We start from the raw sequence: 22,404 nt of genomic DNA, 5'->3' as shown, positions 1-22,404 counted from the left end.
AAATAAATTGATAGAGGTTATGATCAGCTCAACAACAGCAAGCACAGGGGACTGGAAAAGATATGAGTTTAATGGCCCAATTAGGTGGGGGAATAAATGTAAATCTAGAAGGGAAATAATGAGTGTCCAATGGACAGATGGCCAATAACTCTGAGACACTTGGCACAAAGGTTGAATACGTAGGAACATATTAGTCTGTATAGTCCTTATCGACACGCAAGTACTGTATTACAGCCAGGAAGACCCCAACTCATAGTAACAAATTTAGCAAAAATCAATTAAGATGATGAGGCCTCCTGCTGGTCTGCAGGGGACACAGGACCTCACTCAGGGACATGTGAATCAGCCCAGTGGTCCTGTGGAAACCTGGCTTGACAAGATGATTCATTCCTGTGCCCTTGGGTTCACTGATCTTACTCATAGGGACAGATCTCAAGGAAACAGCTCAAGAGGAATAGTAGAGTGAGACTCTCTGCTCAGGTGCCTGCAGTCAGAAACCGGTTACTTAAAATTCTGTGTTCAGAATATTCTGTTGCCATAAGAAGTTCCTGTCCGGAGTCAGAGAGACAAGGGAGCTCATCTGAAGTCTGACATGTAGCTGTGTGACTTCAGATATGTCATTTACCCTTTCTGAACCCCAGTTCCCTTTTGGATAAAATAGGGGGTAAAGGGGGACAAATAATAGATGACTACCTCCTGGAGTTGTGTATTAAAGGAGGTCATGTTTATAAAGTGCACAGTGTTTAACAAAGGGTAACATATTAGAAGATGGCTACTGGATGGATCCTGGAGAGAGTTCCTGCTTGCAAAGGATGAAGTAGCATCAGGAAGTCAGCTTTATATCTTGAAGAAGAGCTAGTGTCTTTGACTCCTAGTTTACTCTTTTTAAAAATATATTTTATTGATATTTTTACAGAGAGGAAGGGAGAGGGATAGAGAGTTAGAAACATCGATGAGAGGAAAACATCAATCAGCTGCCTCCTGCACACCTCCTACTGGGGATGTGCCCACAACCAAGGTACATGCCCTTGACCAAAATCGAACCTGGGACCTTTCAGTCCGCAAGCCGATGCTCTATCCACCGAGCCAAACCGGTTAGGGTTCCTAGTTTACTTTTTAAGAAAAATCTTTATTGTTGAACGTATTACATAGGTCCTCCTTTCCCTCGCCCATCAAACCTCTTCCAGCCCACTCCTGTCCTCCCCCTCCCCCCAAGCCCTCACCACCCATTATCTGTGTCCACAGGTCCACGTGTTATGCATATATGCATACAAGTCCATTGGTTGATCTCTTCCCACCCACCCCCCTCCTGCCTTCTCTCTGAGGTTCAACAGTGTTCATGCTCCTAGTTTACTTTTATTACAAAGTCAGAAAAAGGACAATTGATCTCTGCCAACTACTGAGGAGTCCACCAAAATGCAAAGAGAGGCCCTTTAAAGGATGTTGTAAGTTCACCCGAAGCGGAGAGTACAATGTTGGGCAAGGCTCCCACGCCCACTCCAGGGTCAAGGTTGGCGTGCCTCCAGGAATCTGGCAATGCACATTTTTTGAGACCTGCTCTGTGACGGGGGCTTTATAACTTCAACTTCGTAATTTTTATCTCCATTTTGAAGGAGAGGAAATCTGCCCAAGGTCTCACATTAAGTAACCGGATATGGCAGGTCCCCAGGCCCGCGCTCCGAACCACTGCACCCCACAGCCTCCAGCTGCCCCGCCAGGCGCAGCTCGGGTGAGAGCAGGCGCCCCCAAGGCCGTGCAGCCAGGATCTCGGGAGAGGAGGGCTGAGCCGGGGGTGGGCACGGGCCCCTGGAGATGGGGCGTCTAGGGTCCTGACCTCCCACCCATTGCACCCCGGGAGCCCCGAGCGCGTTCCGCCGCGGAGCCCGCCTCCCGCCAGCAGGGGGCGCCGAGGAGCGGCGGGCGGAGGTGAGGCGCGCTGGGCGCCGCCGGTCCCTCGCGGAGCCGGGGCCGAGGCTGCCGCGCTCCCAGGCCTCCGCGGCGAGGCTCCGGGACGGGCGCGGGGCGCAATCGGGGACCCGGAGCTCCTGCGAGAGGGCCCCACCGCCGCCCCTCCTTCTCGGTCCGCGCCTGCCCGGAAGCGCCCGCGCCGAGGGGGCGGGCCCGGGAAGCGCTTCCGGGGGCGGGGGGCGCGGGCTGGGCGGCTGCCGGAGCGGCGGGGACGGGCCTGGCGCCGGCGGCGGCGGCGGCGGAGGGAGCGCCGCGGGCGGGCGATGTGAGCGCGGCGCTCGCGGCAGGTGAGGCGCGTCGGCCGGGGACGGCGGGCGGCGGGCGAAGCTCGTCAGAGCGGGCGGGGCTGGGGACGGTGCCCGGCCGCTGACCGGCTCCCGTGGGCGCGGCGGGGCGGGAGCCTCCGCGCCTGGTCAGCCCGGCGGGTGGGCGGGAGGGCGGCGCGGGCTGGAGCCGAGGCCGGGCGGGGTCGGGAGGCCCGGGCACCTGCTGGGCCAGGCGCGCGCCCCCGGGGGGCCCACGGTGCGCGCCCGGAGTCCCGGGGCCGAGGGTTCGCGCGCGGCCAGCTGCCCTGGGCTCTCCAGCCGCCGCCCGGGCGTCCGGGGATCCCCTGCTTCCGGGCCCTTCGCCCTCGAGGGCGCTACCCCTTTGTACGAGGCGGCCGGGTAGATGGAAACCTGGGGTAACCGGGCCGGGCCGCGGGGGTGGCGCTGCTCTTGCCCCAAGCCTCCGCCTTTCCCCGGGCGGCACGTCGCGCTTGGCCCGAGACGTCTCCATGGTCACTTTCGCCCTCAGCCGGTCCTGCCATTCCCGAGGGCTGGGCTGGGGCTGCAGACAGGTCCTTCTAGGCTTGGCGGCTGTGCTTTAGGGCGACTGGTCTGGGGGTCTCCGTGTTGAGGCTTTCCGCAAGCCTCTTCCGTGCCGGGCCTCAGTTTCCCCCTCTGGGCAGGGAGGGTTTTAGATGAGTCCCCCGCAGACCCTTCCGACTCTGCCATCCCCTGCATGTCTGGAATTGGAAGGGCTGTCCCTGGTTCAGCATATTGGGCAGTTTCACTGAAGACTTTTTGCAAATGGGGACTTTTTGGCCACTTCATACGGTAGGTTTCAGACAGGCTTTAAAATGACTCCAAGAAGCGTTTCAAAACCTTACCTGACGCACAGCCCATCCCTTGCTTTTGTTCCTAGGAGTGGTCAAGCACATCCCTTCTGAGTTTTTGCATGCAACATTTTTGTTGTGGCTCATATTTGCCCGTTTTCTCTTTGTTCCCCGGTTCGGGCCCTCTTTGCTTCACATCTGGATTATTGCAACAGCTTCTTAGCTGGTCTCTGACTTGAGAAGTACCCGCCTCCCCCATCCTTCCTTTATGCTAATGCCAAACTTAATATAGGAAGTAAAAAAAAGAGTTGAGTGTTTGCTTGCTTATTAAATGTCAAGATGCTGTTCCATGTGGTGGGGGAAAGTGTGGTAGAAGACACATTTAGCCCCCGAGCAGTCAGCTTTACACCGGGTGCTGAGACTTTACCTGCAAAGAGGTAATTTATTCGACAAGGCTGCGTGCTGTAGAATCAAGAGGAAGGAGAGATGAGGGTCATTTTAGGCCAAGTGGTCAGGGAAGGCCCAAAAGAGGTAGTAGGGTTTGTTAAAGGGTGAGTAAGACTGAGATAGGAAAAGAGGAATCAGGTCCAGTGATCTTAGGGAGTTAGTGGATAGACCGGCCTCCTTGCAGAGAAGGATTCATATAGGAAGAGGATAAGAGGAAGGATCGATTGGGCTCGTTCGTGAAAGAACTTGAACACTAGGCCAGAGTGGAAACTAGTCTAGGCGGTGGTGAGGGCCAGAGACTGGGGTGGTTCCTGATAACTTGTAGGAGAGGACAGGAGCACTTAGGGGCCAGGTGATCAGGCCAGGGCATTGATACCACATTGTGTCCAGCCATTGCCCAGCCTGTCTTTTCACGGCTCTCTCCTTGGTTGGCCCCTCCTCACCTACCCAAAACTATTCCCTGCTTCTCTCTCCCCTAGCTGGTCTCCTTTGGGAGCGAGTTTCAGCCTGTGTGCCCCAGGATTTTTAAAACATCCAACATCTGACTATTTAGTCAGGGCCACTGACCTCTTTTCCCTTTGATTGTCAATTTAAAAAAGAATGACAACAGCCAACCCAACAATAGCTGCCCGGTGTGAGTGAATGAATCAAAATGATCCTTTTTGGGGGTGGGGGGTTGGGGGGGTCAGATCGGCAAAAAAGTTTATATCTTTGTGTGCCACAGAACGTTAGGAATGAGTGTATGGGTACCATGAGCTGAAAATGCTTGAATATCGCTTCTCTAGGGCTTTGCTCCTGCTGTTTCCCCTTCTGAAGTGCTGGCCTCCTTTTTCTTCTCCTCTGTGTAAATGCTCCATTTCACTTCCTTCAAGCCCCTGCTGAAGATAGACTTCCTCCGAGGGTGTTCCCCGACTGCCCTACCCCCATGCCTTTGTGGCACTCGGAATCTAAAGCGCAGGATTCAGCACTTGTTCTTGTTCTTGGCCTGACTGGGAGGTTTTTGGGGGCATCGGGCCCTAATGCATCTACCTCTCTGAGCCCTTGTAGTATCTAATACTGTAGCTGGACTGTTTTAATAGGCACTCAAATACTTGATTTTTGTTGATAAACAATTTTTTTAAAGGACATTCTGTGATCAGCTTTTTCTGTCATGTGTTGCATGTCTACTGCTGTCATTCAAGGTGGATGTGTTCAGTTTTCATTCTTAGGGTGCCGGTAACATAAAACAAAGTTTTGAAACATTAAAATGTTTACTTATACTTGTGGGAAAAGAAAAAATATCATGTTATTCTTTGTTCAGAGGCTGTGGGGAAAGAAAGACCATCAATCAGCTTTGGAATCAGACAGGCCTGGGTTTGCATTCCAGCAAGGCCACTTACTACAGCTATGTGAACGTGGGCAATTTACATAATGTCTCTGAGCCTCCTTACTCACCTGCAGGGTGGGGATAAAATCCACTTCACAGAGTTGCTATGAGTTTTAAAATGAAAAAAAAAAAAAAAGTTTACGAAGAGCTGGCAAAACTTGCAGCACCTACTAACTGCTTATTACATTTTTAATCATCACTCTTATTAATATTAGGTGTGAGTGTACCTCAGTGGGGAAATGATAGGCCGCCGAACCTCAGTGTATCCATTGAGTTGTGGGTTTCTGCATGTCCTGGGTTCTGCTTCCACCTTCCAGCTCAAGCACTTGTTAAAAATGCCAGTCATGAATCTAGAATGCCATCACTATGTCTTATTCCCATTAATTTTTTATGTTACTTTTGTTGAAATTCCGCTTAGTGTTTGTCAGACTTCTTCATTGTGTTCACTTACTGTTTTGTGGCTGACAAACTGTTGAGTTTAGCTTAGTGAAGGTCATCAACTGAATGTAGCTTAACTTCCAGTGGTTATCTTCTGGTTGATTTTGATGGCATGGAAAACCTCATGGGAGAAAGCAGTTTAAGGTGAGCTTTTCTAACCTTTTTGTCATAAGAGACGGTATTTTCCAGGTCCAGTGCCCCCTGAAATGCCAGCAGTAAGCACATATAGGATGCTGGTCCTGGACATTTTTTAGTTCTTTGCCTTAAGAAAGCTTGTTCATTCTTTTACCCGAAACAAGTCTTTCTAATTTATGATTGAATTTGGAACATCTATTTGCTCACTTCATAGACAGAAGTAAAAAGAATGGACATTGTGCAGAGAAATGGATACAAACTACTCCAAGGTACAGTACATGGTAACCCCTTAATTATCCCTGTGTCAGTGAGAATGCTTTCCACTCAAAGTTGATCAGTGAGTCCCACATCAGTAAAACCCTGCATTTCTCCAGGGTGCCTGGATTTAAATCTTACTCTTACAGGATTTAAGAATCCTGGCTCTGGAGACTGATAGATCTGGGTTCCAATCCTGACTCAGCCAGCCTTAATGACGTTGGGAAAGGCTCTTAGTCTCTCGGAGTTTGTTTCCTTATCTGTAGAATAAGGATAGCTGCAATATCTATCAGTGTTGTGAAGATCCGTGAGCAGGTAAAGGGCTTCCTTAGCATACAGCACACAGTAGGAGCTCAATCACCGAGGTTTTTCCGCATTGCCAGTAAGGTTAAAGGGACCGTTCCTACCCTGCTAGGAAAGCTCAGAAGAAGCTTCTGATGTTTTGCAAGACAAACCGCACTGTGAAACCAAACCGCTCTCAGAATTAGTGTATCTGAGCAGCCTTGGAGAATGTTAGCGCCTTGGTGGGAAATCTAACAGTTTGGATAAAAATATGCTTTCAGACTCACATGAATTAATGCAGTAAGAACTCTAGACTTGTTTTCTTTTAAATTAGGACGAGTGCTTCATGAATATCCATTGCAGGATGCCATTTTATTTATTTTTTTCCTTGCCTGGGGTTTCAGCAGCACCAGAATGTTTGTTATTCGGCTGCTGCTTTCTAAAGGATTAGATTGTAATTCCTGACGGCTCAGTTTTAGTTTTGATCTAGACTCGGGCAGAAATACCTAGAAAAATTATTTTTATGTAGTTTTTACGGTTGCTCTCATGCCTGCTGTCCTTAGTGCCTCCTTCTGTGGTCTTTTTAATGACTTTTTGTATGAGAAGGAAAGTTAGGTATGTTTGGATCTTCAGTGCCTGTTAGGGAAAGCCTTGTTTGAGTTGTGTCTCTAGGATCAGCATCCAGCAGGATTTGGAATCATGAGCATGTTGATTGAGAATAATGGGTACCTCCGGGTGCCTTAAACAACTTTCAAGTTTGCAACCTTGCTTTCCTTTCTTGGAAATGTCTCTGGGTGTTTTCAAATGAAGTGGAGCACATTAGAATGTTGATGGGCTAGAGCAGCGGTCGCCAGCCTTTCGGACCTCACGGACCACCAGTGGTCTGCGGACCACCGGTTGGCGACCCCTGGGCTAGAGGGAAGGAGCCATCTTGCTAGATGCCTGCTGGCAGAGACGGTCCTGCATCTCTTGGGTCTTCAGCAGAGAAAGTTGAAAGCTGAGGGTGAAGCTCTGGTGACAGTTGCGGATTTTGAGCCATCAACTTGGTTTAGGTTGCATCACCTGACATATGCTGAGAGCCTCTCTCTGCTGGACACACTGCTGGGCTTTGGGCACAGAGTCCCTGCCCTCAGAGAGCTCAGCAGCCCCGGAGGCTCAAAAAATCAGTCCATGGCTAATTGTTTGTACACTTTTGTTCTGATTGTCACTGTGGGGAAACAGTCACAGAGCTGTACCTAAGGATGCTGTAGAGGGGATTTCAAGGCCCATGTGGGTGTTTTGCCCAGATGATATTTACATGTCCTTTCTCATTTTTAGGTTCTCTTCAGAATGGGTCAGCAGTGTGAGAAGATGTCACTGGTTTTGGTTTCCATTATACCATTTCGTTACAGCTTAACAACGTGTGATGCAGAAACGATGTGCTAAGGAGAGGGCTAGTTGTGAATGTTACCTCCATCATGAGGTATCGTGCTTGCTACAATACTTCTTTTATAGGAGCAAACAACTTCTCTGGTCTCAGCTGCCTTTTTCTGTCCTCGCTCCAGTTTGTGCAGTTTTTGGTTACTCCTGGATTGGTATCTCCAGGTCTCGTTTCTCTGCAGTTCCAGCCCCACATTTCCCACTGCTTATTGGACAGCTCTTCTCAGATGCCCAGTGGGTACCTAACTCAGCCTGACTGAGGCTGAACTAACTTGCCTCCTAGAATAGGTAGCTTCCCTCGGTCTCCAAAACTTGTTGGGTCCTTCTCTAAATCCATGTTCAGGTTGGCGACGGCCAGATTTGGTTTGAGTTTTCTAATCCAGCATTCTAGGCCCTCCACACTCCAGCTGTGGTGCTCCTCTTTGCCATGCCACCCCTGTGCCTGGGCCCTGGCCACTACCCCAGACAATTTCACTCTCTCTGCTCTTGCCACTCCTTCTGTCTGGAACGTTCTTCGTATTTCATTTAAATACAAAATCCTGTTCAAATATTACTTCCACCATTAAGTTTTATTTTTGTTCATTTTGATTTTTAAAAATCTTTTTGATCAAACATAATCAGTGTTAATTATTGTTCCTCATAGTTCTTTATTTCTGTCTCTATAATTGCCTGATAAAATAATTATTAATTTGCAGCCTATCTTTCGCTAGATTCTTTGGTTTAAAAAATTATATATTCTTAGGTAACATGTCTTAGAAAAAAAATTTAGAAAAAATATAGCTATATGATTTTTTTTAAGTATAAAATAAAGTGTTCCCTTCCCTCTCTCCAGTCCTTAATTCTCATCCCCAAAGTCACCAGCATTAATAGTTTCATGCATTTACTTCCAGAATGGCTATAGTAGCATATATTTCATGCAATTGCTTCCAGAATGGCTACAGTAGCATATATTTTTTCTTTTAAAAAAAGTCCATAAAGGGGATCACATCTGTACATACATCTTGTTCTATATCTTGCTTGTTTTGGCTAAATATTAGAGCTTTTGTCAAAGCATACAGATCTACCTATTATTTTTAATGGCTGCGGGTGTTTCATTGTTGATTGGTTTTTTGAATCAGTCTCTTGAGGTTGATCCCCTCTCTTTATTATTATTATTATTATTATTATTATTATTTACTATAACAAATACAAGTGCTCAGTACGGTATCCTAACAAACTTTTGTAAGTACTGTATATTTTAGGCTCAGTTCCCAGCAGTTAATTGTGAACCAAATGTCTTCTACATTTTGATCCCTCTGACCAGATTATCCCTCAGGATTATGCTTGTCAGCCCTTTTAAAATGTGCCCAAACCTGATGCATTACAAATGGCCTCTCATTTTTTCTTTTTGTAATTCACATGCATTTAGTCATGAATAAAGCTAAACATCTTTTCATATGTGCTTTGGTCATATGTGTGTGTGTGTGTGTGTGTTTTTAACTGTTAATAAATACCCTTTGCCTTTTCTATAGGATTTTTCTGTGTCACCCCCATCTGTTTGATTTATAATATAAATTAAGGAATTTGCAAAGTAGCCCTTTGTCAATTGTGCATGTATTTTTCCTCACTGTGTCATTTATTCTTTAAGGAGATTTTTTTTCTTGTCATCAACTTCCATGTTGTCAAATGTATTTGTCTTTGCCTTTGTGGCTGCTGGGATTTATGTCATGTTTGGAAAGGCCTTTATATCATTATTATAAAAAATTCATTCATGCTTGCTTTTAGCTATTTTTTGGTGATAATCAAGTCTTTTTAAAATACTGTCATAAGAATAAAATGGCATTATCGGGGTGTGGTGCTACGTTCTGCAGCTTTTGGGTGGGATCTTGCAAAGATTTCAAGTAGCTTTGCTTTACTAAGCCTTGTTGTCATATGGTCTTGCATCAGATCTAGTTTTATATTCAGAGCCTGTGTGCATGGTTATTTCTAGGACCCTCTCCTTCACTTTTTGCTTCAGGACTGTGGGAGGGCTGACCCAGCCTGGCTGGTATGTCTAGGACAGTACCACTCTCCGGTGGCTGTTGGCCATCGTCCCCACTGTGTAAATGGCCTCCCTCCTCTGGTACCCAGCCTGCTTTTGCTCCCCCACGTGTGTCCATTTCCTTCCCCGAACCAGCTGGCTCTGTACTCCTTGTGGTTCTGTCTTGCCCCTGGCCTGCACTGGCCTTGCTGCTGTTCTCGGTGCTTGGTCAGCCCTGGAGAGCCCCTCACGTCTGCTCTTGCTCTTTGAACACCAGTCTCAGTGCTGCTTTGAATTCTGTTGAACTTGGGCTGAACCTGTATCTTGGCAGCATCTGCTGTCTATGACTTTCACCTTCAAACAGTAAAACGACCAGTTACTTGAGCCCTAGATCAGTGGGTTCTAATTAGTTGAGGCTCTAGCATATAAAAACGGCTGTTTATTTAAAGCAGGTAAAATTAGCCAGAGTTAGGGGCTCTGAGGGGGAAGGGGAATAAAAGCTGCGAATATGGAAGATATAATATACTCCAGCTGTCTGATCACAGCCCTTACCTCTGCTAGAAAGAGGGTGCTGTAGTAAATTCTAGAGCTGGAGTTGCTCGGTCGCAGGAGATGTGCATTATAATTTTGGTGGATCTTACAAAAATATACTCACAGGGGAAGGAGTAGGAGCCCTGGGTGGCAGTAGGACTTTTGCCACCTGTCCCTATCCCTTTTCCTGGCCCCCACCCTTGGGCAGGAATGTAACCTAGCAAGCTTTCTTTTCATCCTGCCTTTTCCTCAGCTCTTCCTGCCTCCTCCTGCTGCTCCTCCCATTCCCATTGGGCAAACTAAACAAGACTATTGCACAGGGGGTCTAGATGGGCAGACTGTGGAACAGTCCTGAGAGTTAGCCTCTTGCAGCCTCAGTTTCCTCATCTCTAAAGAGGGCAGTAATACCTGCCTTCTGGAGAAAGTCAAGAGGAGTCAGTGAAATAGTGCGTGGAGCCTCTATGACATGCCTAGCACGTATCAAGTATTCAGTAAATATTGGTTATTGATGGTGATGATGGGCTTTCGTAAGGAGGAGAGAGCAAAGGAGTGGCAGGGATCCCCTTTTACAGTTGCTGAGGCTAGTGTGGCGATGGCCGGATGCGTGCAAGCGGACAAATGTTCAGACTGCCCTCATCAGAGGTGGTCCTTCCCAGGATCCACTGTTGAGACCCATGTGGCAGAGTCAAAGACCACGGCAAAGGCTGTGTGCGAGTTGAAAGCTGCTTCCAGGTGTGAAAGTGTCTCAAATTAAAGAAATTGGAAGAGCGGGAGGCTAATGTCCAATGGTCGAATGAGCAAAGGAAGAGGAGGAGCTGACAGTTTTGAACTTCCCAACAGACCATTTCAACTAAGTCCTCTCCATGCATGCTTTTAAAAAGAAGTATTTCACATTCTTATCCAAAGTATAGTTTTTACAAACAAAACAAATTAAGTATTGTTAAAATAAGGATTAATGGTATTGAAGAAAAATAGCTTATATGTGCTTATTTTTGTTTTTGTTTTAAAATTAAAATTAAAATACAGCAATCTAAATGTTTAGTTTGAGGATTTTTTTGCTTAATGTGACAGAAAGACTAGTGATTAATCTATTGAATTAAAAACTACTGATGTATTTAGTGAGTGGAATAATCAAGTTCATTAATGTTTTCTGAAGCAGCTGCAAACTTAGTCTAAATGAAAAACTAATATAAATAACTTCTCTGCATTATCAAAAGTGATTTCCATTCCCGAATGCCTGAGTTGGGAGGCATCTGCATGAAGCTTATATCAAACTGCAAGACAGGGACTCATTCATCTTTGAATTCCTTTGGTTTTGTGCATGCAGAAGATTGAAATGGAATGAATGTTTCCTATAAATGTAGAAAAATAAATTCCCAGTCATTATGCCATTTAGTGATTACAGTTAAATCTAATATGTACTTGCAGCACATATAACTAAGGGCTAATTTCCTTGATTTGCAAAGAGTTTTGACAATTCAATAAAAAAGGTAAGTATGGGCAAAGGAGATGAATAGGTAATTCAAAAATAGACTTAGACAAATTGCCATTAAACATGAGAAAAGATGATCAACCTCACTTATAATTAATAAATGCACATCAAAGCCATGAAATACTGTTTTTACCTATTCCACAAAAGTGAGAAAGTTTAATAGCCATTATTGGCAGTTATGGGGGGAATAGGCACACTTCCATGTGCTGTTGGTGAAAGAGTAATTACTGCCCCCCTTTTGGGAGGTAATTTGGCATTACTGATCAAAATGAAAAACTAGGAGGCCATCCTATTCTGGTCAAGGGCACATGCCTGGGTTGTGGGCTCGATCCCCAGTAGGTGGTGTGCCGGAGGCAGCCGATCAATGATTCTCTCTCATTGATGTTTCTATCTCTCCCTCTTGGAAATCAAGAAAAATATATTAAAGGAAGAGAGAGAGAGAGAGAGAGAGAGAAAAATTCGTGCTGGGAAATTGCTGATACAGAGGAGTGGAAGATCGTATTTGAACTTGATGTCTCTGTAAGAGGGTATGACTTCCTTTCCCTTAGTACCACTGGAGATAAATCAAGTCATTGGGTGTAGAACTTGTGATTTTTAATTGTCTTTTTCTCCCTTTAGCCTGGAAATGTGCGTGAGACTTAAATTCCCTTCAAATTCCCTCAGGAGTGTTGCTTGTTAACAGCTCTGGGCAGGAGCCTGCATCTCATTGTCACTGCCAAGGAAGTGCTAATGTAAAGGACAGGAGAGCGAAGCACTTCCTCTCATGTTGCAGTAAAGTGGAATCCCTCTCTTAGGTGTTAATCATGGTCTTTCGTTTTTTCTCTTCAGTGATTTCTTTTTTCAAGTGCAGTTCTCTACTTTTCTTCAGAGAAGATAAAAAGCCATACAGAGGAGAAAGAAGCCTCATTGTAAAACTATTTTCAGTTTTACAGACTCTTACAGAAATACTGTATTTTTTTCCTTTTTCTGCTGCCCCCCCCCCCAAGACTCTGTACCTTTAAAAAGCCTAAACCCACCTTCTTTTTGACCTTTAATTCCAAAAGTCACTGTTTACTCACCCTTGTGTCATGAAAATACTGTAATGAATGGCTCACATTTGGACACTTGGTAGGTGCAGGCAGTGTCTGTGTTTCCAAAAGGCGGTCTGGGGTAGATATGAGCACGACCTCTGGAGCCAGACTGAGTTCATCCATTAGCGGTGGACCCGTGGCAAGTGTCTTAACTTCTTGTCCTGTTTCTTCATCTATGAAATAGGAACAATCGTAGTATTTTCCTCACACAGTTCATAGAGGATCAAATGAGTTAATATATATAGAAGTTGTTTAGCACAAGTTAAGTACTCATTGTATGTGAACTATTAAGCACTTTTATTGCATTAATTTCCCTCATTTAATTATTAAGAAGTTCTGTTGGGAAGTAGTTCTTTCAAAACCTTTTGTAGATGAGGAGATAAGTTAACTGACTTGTTAAGTGATTTAAATGTTCATTGTTATTATTTTTATTAGAAAGTGGCAGAGCCAGGATTCTTCTTGAAGTCTAACTTCAAAGCAGTTCTCTTTGTTACACCATCCTGTCTCCCTAAAAAGAGTCTATAATAGCCAACCTTGACCATGTGCCAAGCAGCCATTGTGCTAAGTGCTTCCTACTTCCTACATGTGTTCCTCATAACCCATAAGGCAAGGACTAGTATTCCTATTTTAAAGATAATAAAACTGAGACTCAGGTTATAAAGTACCTTGCCCAAAGTTTTACAAGTGGAAAGAAGAATCATTTGAGCACAGATCTGACTCTAAACTCATGCTCCTAATGGTTTTATTATATTTTTTTATCTTTTAAAAACTGGATGAGGTATCTTAACAATTTTTAAATGTTTCTTATTTTTAATAAGTAATACATTCACATAGTTGAGAAATTTTAAGAGTCTAAAAAGATTCACTGTAAGCTAATAGATTTTCTAGCTATCTCCTTGCAAGAGGCAGTTAAGATTTATTATATCATTCCAGAAATATTCTGCGCATATCCATCTGTTGTGTATACTAGGTGTACCGGTTAATAATGCGGATTTTGTAATCAAAGAAAACACGATAATTTCAAGAGAAACATCAAAAGTGCTTTATTCAAAGTAATGTCCATCGCTAGCTACACATTTCCCCCATCTTTCAGGTAATTTGTGGATACCGTCCCAATAGAACTTTTCTTGTTTTGACGCAAACCATTCAGAGACCCAGTTTTCCTCTTCTTCATACATTTTGAAGTGCTGCTCAGAAAGTGCGTGTTCGTTTAGCTGGCTCAGAACAGGTGGTAATCTGAAGGAGCAAGGTCTGGTGAATACGGTGGGTGGGTTAATACTTCCCAGGCAAGATCTTTTAACGTGTCTTTAACTGGTTTTGAAGTGTGTGATGGTGCATCATCATGAAGCAAAATTACTTTGCCGTGTCTTCTGGCCCATTCTGGTCGTTTTACGATCAAAGCGTGGTTCAAATTGACCTGGATGTTCTTTGTCTTTCACATTGAAATCGTCACTTTAAAAGCGTTTAAACCAGCGTTCACAAGTATCTTGAGAAGGAGCATGTTCACCATAAGCTTCCCAAAGTATACGATAACTGTCAGCAGCACTTTCCTTCAAAATAATGAATTAAAACTTCCCACAAATGCTTTTTTTGGCACAAAATTTGACATTTTTAAGTGTAAAAATATCTATGATGTTGCCTTGACTGGTTTGGCTCAGTGGATAGAGCATCGGCCTGCAGACTGAAGGGTCCCAGGTTCGGTTCTGGTCAAGGGCATGTACCTTGGTTGCGGGCACATCCCCAGTGTGGGGTGTGCAGGAGGCAGCTGATGGATGTTTCTCTCTCATGGATGTTTCTAACTCTCTATCCCTTCCCTTCCTCTCTGTAAAAAATCAAAATATATATTTTTTAAAATATATATGATAACACCTTTAGAAAATTTGACATATGAAGTTTTGAAGCTTGTTGTCAATACAACAAAATAGCATACATATCAAATCGCATATATATCAACATATGTGTAACTCCATCTATTGAAAACTGCATTATTAACTGGTACACCTAGTATACAAATAAGGCAGAACATTATTTCGATGAATTTTATTTTTTACAGAATCCTCAAAACTAGGTGAAACAGGGAAATATTTTTCCTAAAATGAGACTAAATGCTCAATCAGAGCTGAAATGGCCCTACTATGTATAGCATATTTTAATTTTGACCAAAATGAAAGTTTGGCAATTAGGGATACTAAGCTAATTGATCATTTGGTTATTTGACTTTAGGTGAATTCACCAAGACATGAAAGACTAAAAATAAGTAAGAGGAAGAATGCTCAGGCAGAGCCTAGGAGGTACAGTAGCTACAGTGGTGGTGGTGCTATTTTGCCAGTTTGTGCTTCTGCTGCTTGTACTGGTGAGAAGTCATTGGTGAATTATGAAACTCTCTCTTTCCACAGATTACGCTTCATGTCAGTAGCAATGGACAGCAGCAGTTTCATTCAGTTTGATGTGCCCGAGTACAGCAGCACCGTTCTGAGCCAGCTAAACGAACTTCGCCTGCAAGGGAAACTATGTGACATCATTGTCCACATTCAGGGTCAGCCATTCCGAGCCCACAAAGCAGTCCTTGCTGCCAGCTCCCCGTATTTCCGGGACCATTCAGCATTAAGTACCATGAGTGGCTTGTCAATATCTGTGATTAAAAATCCCAATGTGTTTGAACAGTTGCTTTCATTTTGTTACACTGGAAGAATGTCCTTGCAGCTGAAGGATGTTGTCAGTTTTCTGACGGCAGCGAGCTTTCTTCAGATGCAGTGTGTCATCGACAAGTGCACCCAGATCCTAGAGAGCATCCATTCAAAGATCAGTGTTGGCGATGTTGACTCTGTTACCGTTGGTGCTGAAGAGACTCCAGAGAGTCAGAATGGAGTTAAAGACGGCGGCTTCTTTGCCAACCCAGTTGAGATCTCTCCCCCATATTGCTCTCAGGGACGGCAGCCCACCACAAGCAGTGACCTTCGGATGGAGACGACGCCCAGCAAAGCTTTGCGCAGCCGCCTACAGGAGGAAGGGCACTCAGACCGAGGGAGCAGCGGGAGTGTTTCCGAGTACGAGATTCAGATAGAGGGGGACCATGATCAAGGGGACCTGCTGGTGAGGGAGAGCCAGATCACGGAGGTGAAGGTGAAGATGGAGAAGTCAGACCGGCCCAGCTGTTCTGACAGTTCCTCTCTGGGAGACGATGGCTACCACACTGAGATGGTAGATGGGGAACAAGTTGTGGCGGTGAATGTGGGTTCCTATGGTTCTGTGCTCCAACACGCATATTCCTTTTCCCAGGCAGCCTCACAGCCAGCCAGCGTATCAGAAGCTTTTGGAAGTTTGAGTAATTCCAGCCCATCCAGGTCCATGCTGAGCTGTTTCCGAGGAGGACGGGCCCGCCAAAAACGGGCTTTGTCTGTCCACCTGCACAGTGATCTACAGGGCTTGGTGCAGGGTTCAGACGGTGAAGCTGTGATGAATAACCCTGGGTATGAGAGCAGTCCCCGGGAGAGGAGTGCAAGAGGTCACTGGTACCCCTACAACGAGAGGCTCATCTGTATTTACTGTGGAAAGTCCTTCAACCAGAAAGGAAGCCTTGACAGGCATATGCGACTCCATATGGGTATCACCCCCTTTGTGTGCAAGTTCTGCGGGAAGAAGTACACACGAAAGGACCAACTGGAGTACCACATCCGGGGCCACACTGATGATAAACCATTCCGCTGTGAGATCTGCGGGAAGTGCTTTCCATTCCAAGGTACCCTCAACCAGCACCTGCGGAAAAACCACCCAGGAGTAGCCGAAGTCAGGAGTCGCATCGAGTCCCCTGAGAGAACAGATGTGTACGGGGAACAGAAACTAGAAAATGACCCATCAGCCTCCGAGATGGCCCTAGATTCCCGGATGGAAATTCATACAGTATCCGATGCTCCTGATTAAGATGGTAAAGAAGTGCACCCAAACAAAGCACATTAATCCATGCATATTTGTGATTTGCTTTGTTGTAATCTTTAGTTTTCCCAACCATCTGGAAATCTCTTGGTCTCTTGGCAGTTTTTCTAAGGGTTCTGGAAGGAACACTTCATTGTGTTTATTCTTCTTCCGTCCTCCCTTCCCCAAGGAGCTCAAAGCATGAAGGGCATCATATCCAGGGAAAACACAGGCTGACAGTATTCCTCTTTGGCTGAACTCTTAATCCAAAATCTGCCAGTGATTTAGCTATGCCAACTGGTTGACCCTGTATTCTCTGCCAAGAGGCATACTCTCGCTGGGCCATCATGCACTGGCACCAGTGCATCTTCATGGAGAGAGACTAGGATGCCATCAGCCGATATAAATGGGTAACCTTTTCTAATTTAAAATTACTTTTACGGAATAGTTAGACAATTTATATATATATATAATAAAGTGATTATTATATATATAGTATATATATACATTCTCAAATTTGGTTTTATTCTGGTTGAGGTGAATGTAAGAGGAATATATAATTTAATACAATGTGAACAGGGCTTTTGACTCTGTTATCCCTACCTAATATGTTAGGGTTTTGCCCCTTTATTTCCCTTAGAAAAGAATGTTAATAGGTTTTCATATACATTAATTATTGTGTCCAAAAGCAAGCAAAGCAAATCACAGTGTTCATAGCTCTGCTTCATAACAAATACATAAACCAAATGCCATAAAACCTATTCAACTCTGGTTGGAAACCATTTGGAATTTTTGTTAGTTGTCCAGTGGGTAAGCTGGACGACCTGTGGTGCTGACCCTTTTTACATATTGTAGTGTTTTATTAGCCAACCCCAAAGGAGCCGTGGTTTTCAGTGTTTTTACTGGCCTCCGAATCTACCTTCATTCCGTACTGTAGAAACATACACACCAGGTAACTAAATCGAATCACTCTACCGTGAGTTACTACTCGCACTAAAGGAAAGGGATTTGTAGTTCTGTCTACAATATTTTCCAAGCAGTGTTGTAGGGTTGTGGTTTTTTTTTCTTTCTCTTTTCAAACAGCCAGTTCAGGTGCACAGCAACTTTTTCTACATGCAGTTCCCAGGGAAACTGCACAACTTGGAATTTGTACTTTTGTAAAGATATACTCTATGGGAATTGCAAGCAATATATCTATCTTAGGATTGTGTGTGCTAACGAGAGCCTCCGTGGCTCCCCCACTCTCAGTGTTTCCTGCTTAAAGAAACCAACAGTTAACAAGCCCTCTGAGAGCCTCTGTGTGTCACCAAATCTGTGTGTGTCACCATTTATTTTTTTGGTCACGTGGTGCTATCTTTATGTTATGTATCTTTTAGGTCAGTATAGTTGTAGAAAATGTGAAATCTAAGGGGAATAGTGAATTTCAGTTTTTTCCCTCTCTTGAGTTTCTAGCTTGAAAGAGACCTCAAAAACATGTGCTGGCAAACACATTACTGTATGAAAACATACCTGAGTCCTGTTGAATAATATTTTATTAGTGCTTTAGGAACTGTCTTCAGTTCTATATTTTGTCCACCCATGGGCTTTACAAGATTGCTTTGGTACTGTAACCTCTGACAGTAATTTGGTGAACAGTTTGGTGGTGGGTTTGTGCTGAAGGTTGCGAGTGGGAGGTCAGCACTCCATACACTCGGCCTGAGAACCTTGGCTCTGAAACTCACGAGGTCTTCTCCTTGGGAGAACAGCACAAACCACCTGAGAGAAAACAAACGAAATGGCAACCTCAGAGGCTAAGAGTTAAAGGAAAACAAAAATAGATGTTTGCTGGTTTTCCATGCTTTTTTGACTCTTAAAATACCAAGAATGGTGGGGGTTTGGGGATTATTTTTTTGTTTTGTGGGGGTTATTTTGAGAAAAAATGAGTCATTCAGGCCCCTGTGTGCGACAGTCCCAGGGGCGGTGGCTGTGCAGCGGCATCTCCTTAGCACACAGGATCTGTTCACATGGGGGCTGCTGCGCTCCACGTCAGTGTTACTACGTACAGTTCCACTCGAGTCCTGCTGCTCCGGGAGCAGCTCTTGCTAAATCGGGTATTGTATGCCTTTTTCCTGTCGAACTGCCTAAGTAAGGGGCCCGTCTCTCCCTGCAGCACTTGCTCAACCCCGTCAAAGCCGCGAGCCGCAGGGGGAGGCTGGACCCCAGTGTTTACCCACTTAAATATGTCCTGGGGTTTCAGGTAAATGTTTGTGATTTATGTTTCCTTACATGAATCAGTTTGGCTTTGATTTTTTTTTTTTTTTTTAAGAATGAAATGCAAAAAAATTGTTTTGTGATACAAAATTAGGTTGGTGGCAAGAAATTCCCAAATCGAGGGCATGAGAGGTGAGGCTCAGGGAAGGCACCTCCTTTCACTCAGGCTTGGGTCCTTCTAAGAGGTCCCCAGAGCATTTTGTGATCGATCAGAAACAAGGCAGGAGGGGGAGACACTTTGGGCGGGCACCTCCCATGTCCTAGTTCTTGTCACCGTGTCTGTCTTAATGTTATTTACATGGAGTTCTTTGTATTTGTCAATTTGTTTATCTGGTTTGAGTTTACCAAAGAGTGACTTATCCAAAATTGTCTTTGACAAAAATATACATTGCTTTGATTGTACAGTTCAGGTTCAAACATTGTAATGGGACTGTTAAGGGGCAGAAAATTGATTGAGTTTCCCTCGAGTAATCATAATTCCACATTTTGCAAGTTCCACTTGCTCCCATTCATGTTGCTAACACTTTACCCTTTCCACTGCTAGCAGTGTTAAGAAAGAATTCTCAAGCCATAACACAGTACTGTAAGGTTCCACAGGGCTTCGAGGGAGGCAGCGCGGAGGCCAGCACGCAGCCGTCGCCTCTGAGCGTGCGCACGGCCGTGCTTCTCAGTGTGCGTGGCGGGTGAAAGATTACTCCATTCAGATCGGGCAGCAGCAATACTTGTGCCTTGTCACATGAGGATGTGCCAGGAGGATTAACGGGACCACAGAACAGAAACATTCTCTCCCCGAAGTTCACCTCACGTCTCCGCAGACGAAGTACGCTGTGTAACTCCTTTTGGAAAGCAAAGTCCCTATTTCTGTACAGTTTTAGATTAGATGTTTCATTTATAACAAATGCAGAAATCAATTAAGATAAAAGTGATATGTGAAGAAATCTTTTACAGTAAAATATATCCTGAGTTCATCTAGGTCTGTTCATAATTGAGTCTCTTCTTGAGCTACCTTTTCCATACACAGGCAATGTGAAGACAGCGACAGTGTCCTTTCCTATAGGGTTTTACCTGTTATTACAAACTGTGAAAACAAAGACTTTTATACTTGTACTGTTTGTGGTTCTAAACAGTTATTTTCATTCTAATCAGTTCTCTACCCTCTAATTTCTACTAAAGCTGTAAATACATTTAGAAATTATATTTGTAAATGTAGTATATGAAGACAAGTTAATTTTTGGTCACTGGGAAAAACCTCCCAGTTGACCCTGCCTTGGCAGGTTTTTGTGTGTGCGTGTGTGTGTGTTTTTTTTCTTTAAACAGCAGAGAAAGGATACTGTCGGTTCACTGTTAAGCAGAATATACTGTAGAACTAAATTGATCATTTTCAATCTTCCAGAGCATGATTAGGTGTCTTTTCTAACGATAGCAGTTATAACCAAGTCTTTGTTTCCCCTTAGCCCAGACCATAGGCCTGCATATTTTTTTTGCCTGTGGTTTTTTTTTGCTTCTGTTTTTACAGCCTAGGCTCTAGGAAGAACTTACAGGAACACAAAACAAGGGCTGAGGGGGGAAGTCATCTATGTGAATGAGCTTTACTTTAAAGAAATCAGTGTATTTTATTTTAACAACCTTTTCTATTAGTTACTGTGATTTTGTTGTTGTTGTCGTCGTTATTGTTAAATTCTGTAATGGTTTCCTGTGAAGCCTCCACTGAAAGGGACTCAAATATGCAACACCTAAACTATTTTCCAAGGGCACACGCCCCTTGAATGGTGCTTCTAGACTGGTCAGGGTTATTTATTAAATTTTATATATGAAAGTATTGGGGAACTATGTAAATTCTTTATATGAAACTATCTAGTTCATAAATCATAGATTTCATATTACTCAGTGCAACTGAACTAAGAGTTCAGAGGAGTCATTCACATTGTTCCAAATTTGTAATGGTTGTCACACGCCACATACGTCTTTTTCAGTAAGTGCCAGGGTGTTTCCACTGTTTCTGCCCAGTGCTTGACCTCTTGGCCCGGAAGAGAACCTGTGTTCTCTGGGTCTGCACAGACAGGGCTATTGTAGTTCTTGATCAAGTCCTGGAGTGAGCCTTGCAGCAGATTCAGTAAGTGGACCTTTTGCTGCCCCTCAGTGACAAGTATGCTGTGAATTCAACCATTGGACTTGCTGCCCAAGCCTTTGGTTGCTGCCCTGACTATAGTAAAAGGTAAACTTACCTAGTTTCTTTGAGAATGACCATTTTCCTAATGTGAAAACCATCTATCTCTCACCACTTTTATTAGTAGGGCTAACTTTTTTTCCGTTATAAATGGTTGAGCAATTTGAATGACTTAACAGTGTCATTATCTTGCAATATAAACTGGTAACCTCACAACTCCACACTTCATCACCACATGAAGTAAATGAAGCTAGCTAAGCGGATGCTGTATCAACTAGTAACTTGCCATTAAGGATTATTTTATAGCATGAATTTAAGACTTATTTATTCAAATGATATTTTACTCTTGTATTCATTTTGTTTCAGATTTGTGACATGAATATTTCAGTGCTGCTTAATTTTGTTCTGAATTCTTGTTTCTTGCTTGTAAATGGCTTTTTTATGGTATAAATAAAGTCCATGGAAATTGCTGTTTGTAAATAAAAATGCTGCTAGAGCAAACGTGCTGTGGTCTCCCTCTGTGTTTGCCCCTCTTCACTAACAAACATCCGCAATGTCATAGTTTCTGTAACCACCGCTTTCGAAAGGTTAGGATTTCATAAACGCTCTTGTGCCACTGCGGTGCTGGGAAGAGGAGAAGGAAGCTGGTTTCTTTCTGACCTTTCTTTTGTGTGGCCAAGACTGGGTTTTCAGGGGCCCGGTGTGTCCTCAGGCGAATCCCTGTGAATCATCTCCCCACTGGCCTGCGTAAGTACCCTTTGGCTCCTTTGAATGTGTCTTGTTCTCCTGCCAGAGGGCTTGGAACTACACGTGCTGTCTCCAACTTTTCCCTCAGCCTATAACTCCTCTTCAGTTCTCAGCTCAGCGAGGGTTTCCTTCTCACAGCAGCCCTTCCAGGTCAGGCCCCTTTAACAAACTTTTATTGAGCTGGGTCCCTGTCCTTCAGAACACTTATTTCAATTGGTAATTGTATATTGACTAGTGAGATTATTCAATTAACTAGAGGCCCGGTGCACAAAAATCGTACACAGGGAGGGGAATGGGGGGCGGTCTCTCAGCAGGCCTTCTCACAGTTGGACATCCTTAGTGCTGCTGCGGAGGCAGGAGAGGCTCCCGCCACCACCGCTGTGCTTGCCCTGTGGGAGCGCACTGACCACCAGGGAGCAGACGCTCAATGCAAAAGCTGCCCCCTGGTGGTCAGTGCGTGTCATAGTGACGGTCATTCTGCCATTGGGTCAATTGCATATTAGCCTTTTATTATATAGGACTAGAGGCCCGGTGCATGAAAATTTGTGCACTGGGGGGTCCCTCAGTCCAACCTTCCCCTCTCACAGTCCAGGAGCTCTCAGGGGATGTCTTACTGACAGCTTAGGCCCGCTCTCCCGGGGGAGCGGGCCTAAGCCGCAGTCTGGCCTCCCTCTGTGGAAGGCGACCAGACCAGACCAGTCAGGGGAAGGTGCCATCCCCGTCACCCCATTGCTGGCCACCACAGCTGCAAGGCCTGAGCCCCGGGCCTTGCAGCCACTGTGTCTTTGTCCAGATGGACGTCGGAAGATGTCCACTCTAATTAGCATATT

At 44.7% G+C, this 22,404-nt stretch overlaps 1 protein-coding gene across 5 annotated transcripts; it reads left to right on the top strand.

Annotated features, from left to right (window-relative positions):
- The first annotated feature begins 2,191 nt into the window (after positions 1-2,191).
- On the top strand, positions 2,192-21,262 carry ZBTB34 (zinc finger and BTB domain containing 34). 5 transcript variants are annotated; one of them, XM_070430648.1, is made up of 3 exons: positions 7,236-7,449; positions 14,895-15,699; positions 15,778-21,256. In XM_070430648.1, exons 1-3 carry the CDS (start codon positions 7,445-7,447, stop codon positions 16,417-16,419), a joined length of 1,452 nt encoding a protein of 483 aa, XP_070286749.1. In that variant the 5' UTR covers positions 7,236-7,444; the 3' UTR covers positions 16,420-21,256. The 5 variants fall into 5 exon arrangements, with proteins under 5 accessions (XP_070286747.1, XP_070286749.1, XP_070286746.1 ...); XM_070430645.1 differs by having other exon boundaries at positions 7,237-7,449; positions 14,895-16,423; positions 21,194-21,262; XM_070430646.1 differs by lacking the exon at positions 7,236-7,449 and adding an exon at positions 2,192-2,255 and having other exon boundaries at positions 14,895-21,256.
- The last annotated feature ends 1,142 nt before the right edge of the window (positions 21,263-22,404 follow it).

The sequence above is a fragment of the Myotis yumanensis genome, unplaced genomic scaffold (genome assembly GCF_028538775.1).
Source record: "Myotis yumanensis isolate MYYU_CA2020_CCGP unplaced genomic scaffold, mMyoYum1.0.hap1 SCAF_12, whole genome shotgun sequence".
NCBI lineage: Eukaryota > Metazoa > Chordata > Mammalia > Chiroptera > Vespertilionidae > Myotis > Myotis yumanensis.
Note: the sequence above shows the minus strand (reverse complement) of the source record. Positions and strands in the feature narration are given on the sequence as shown.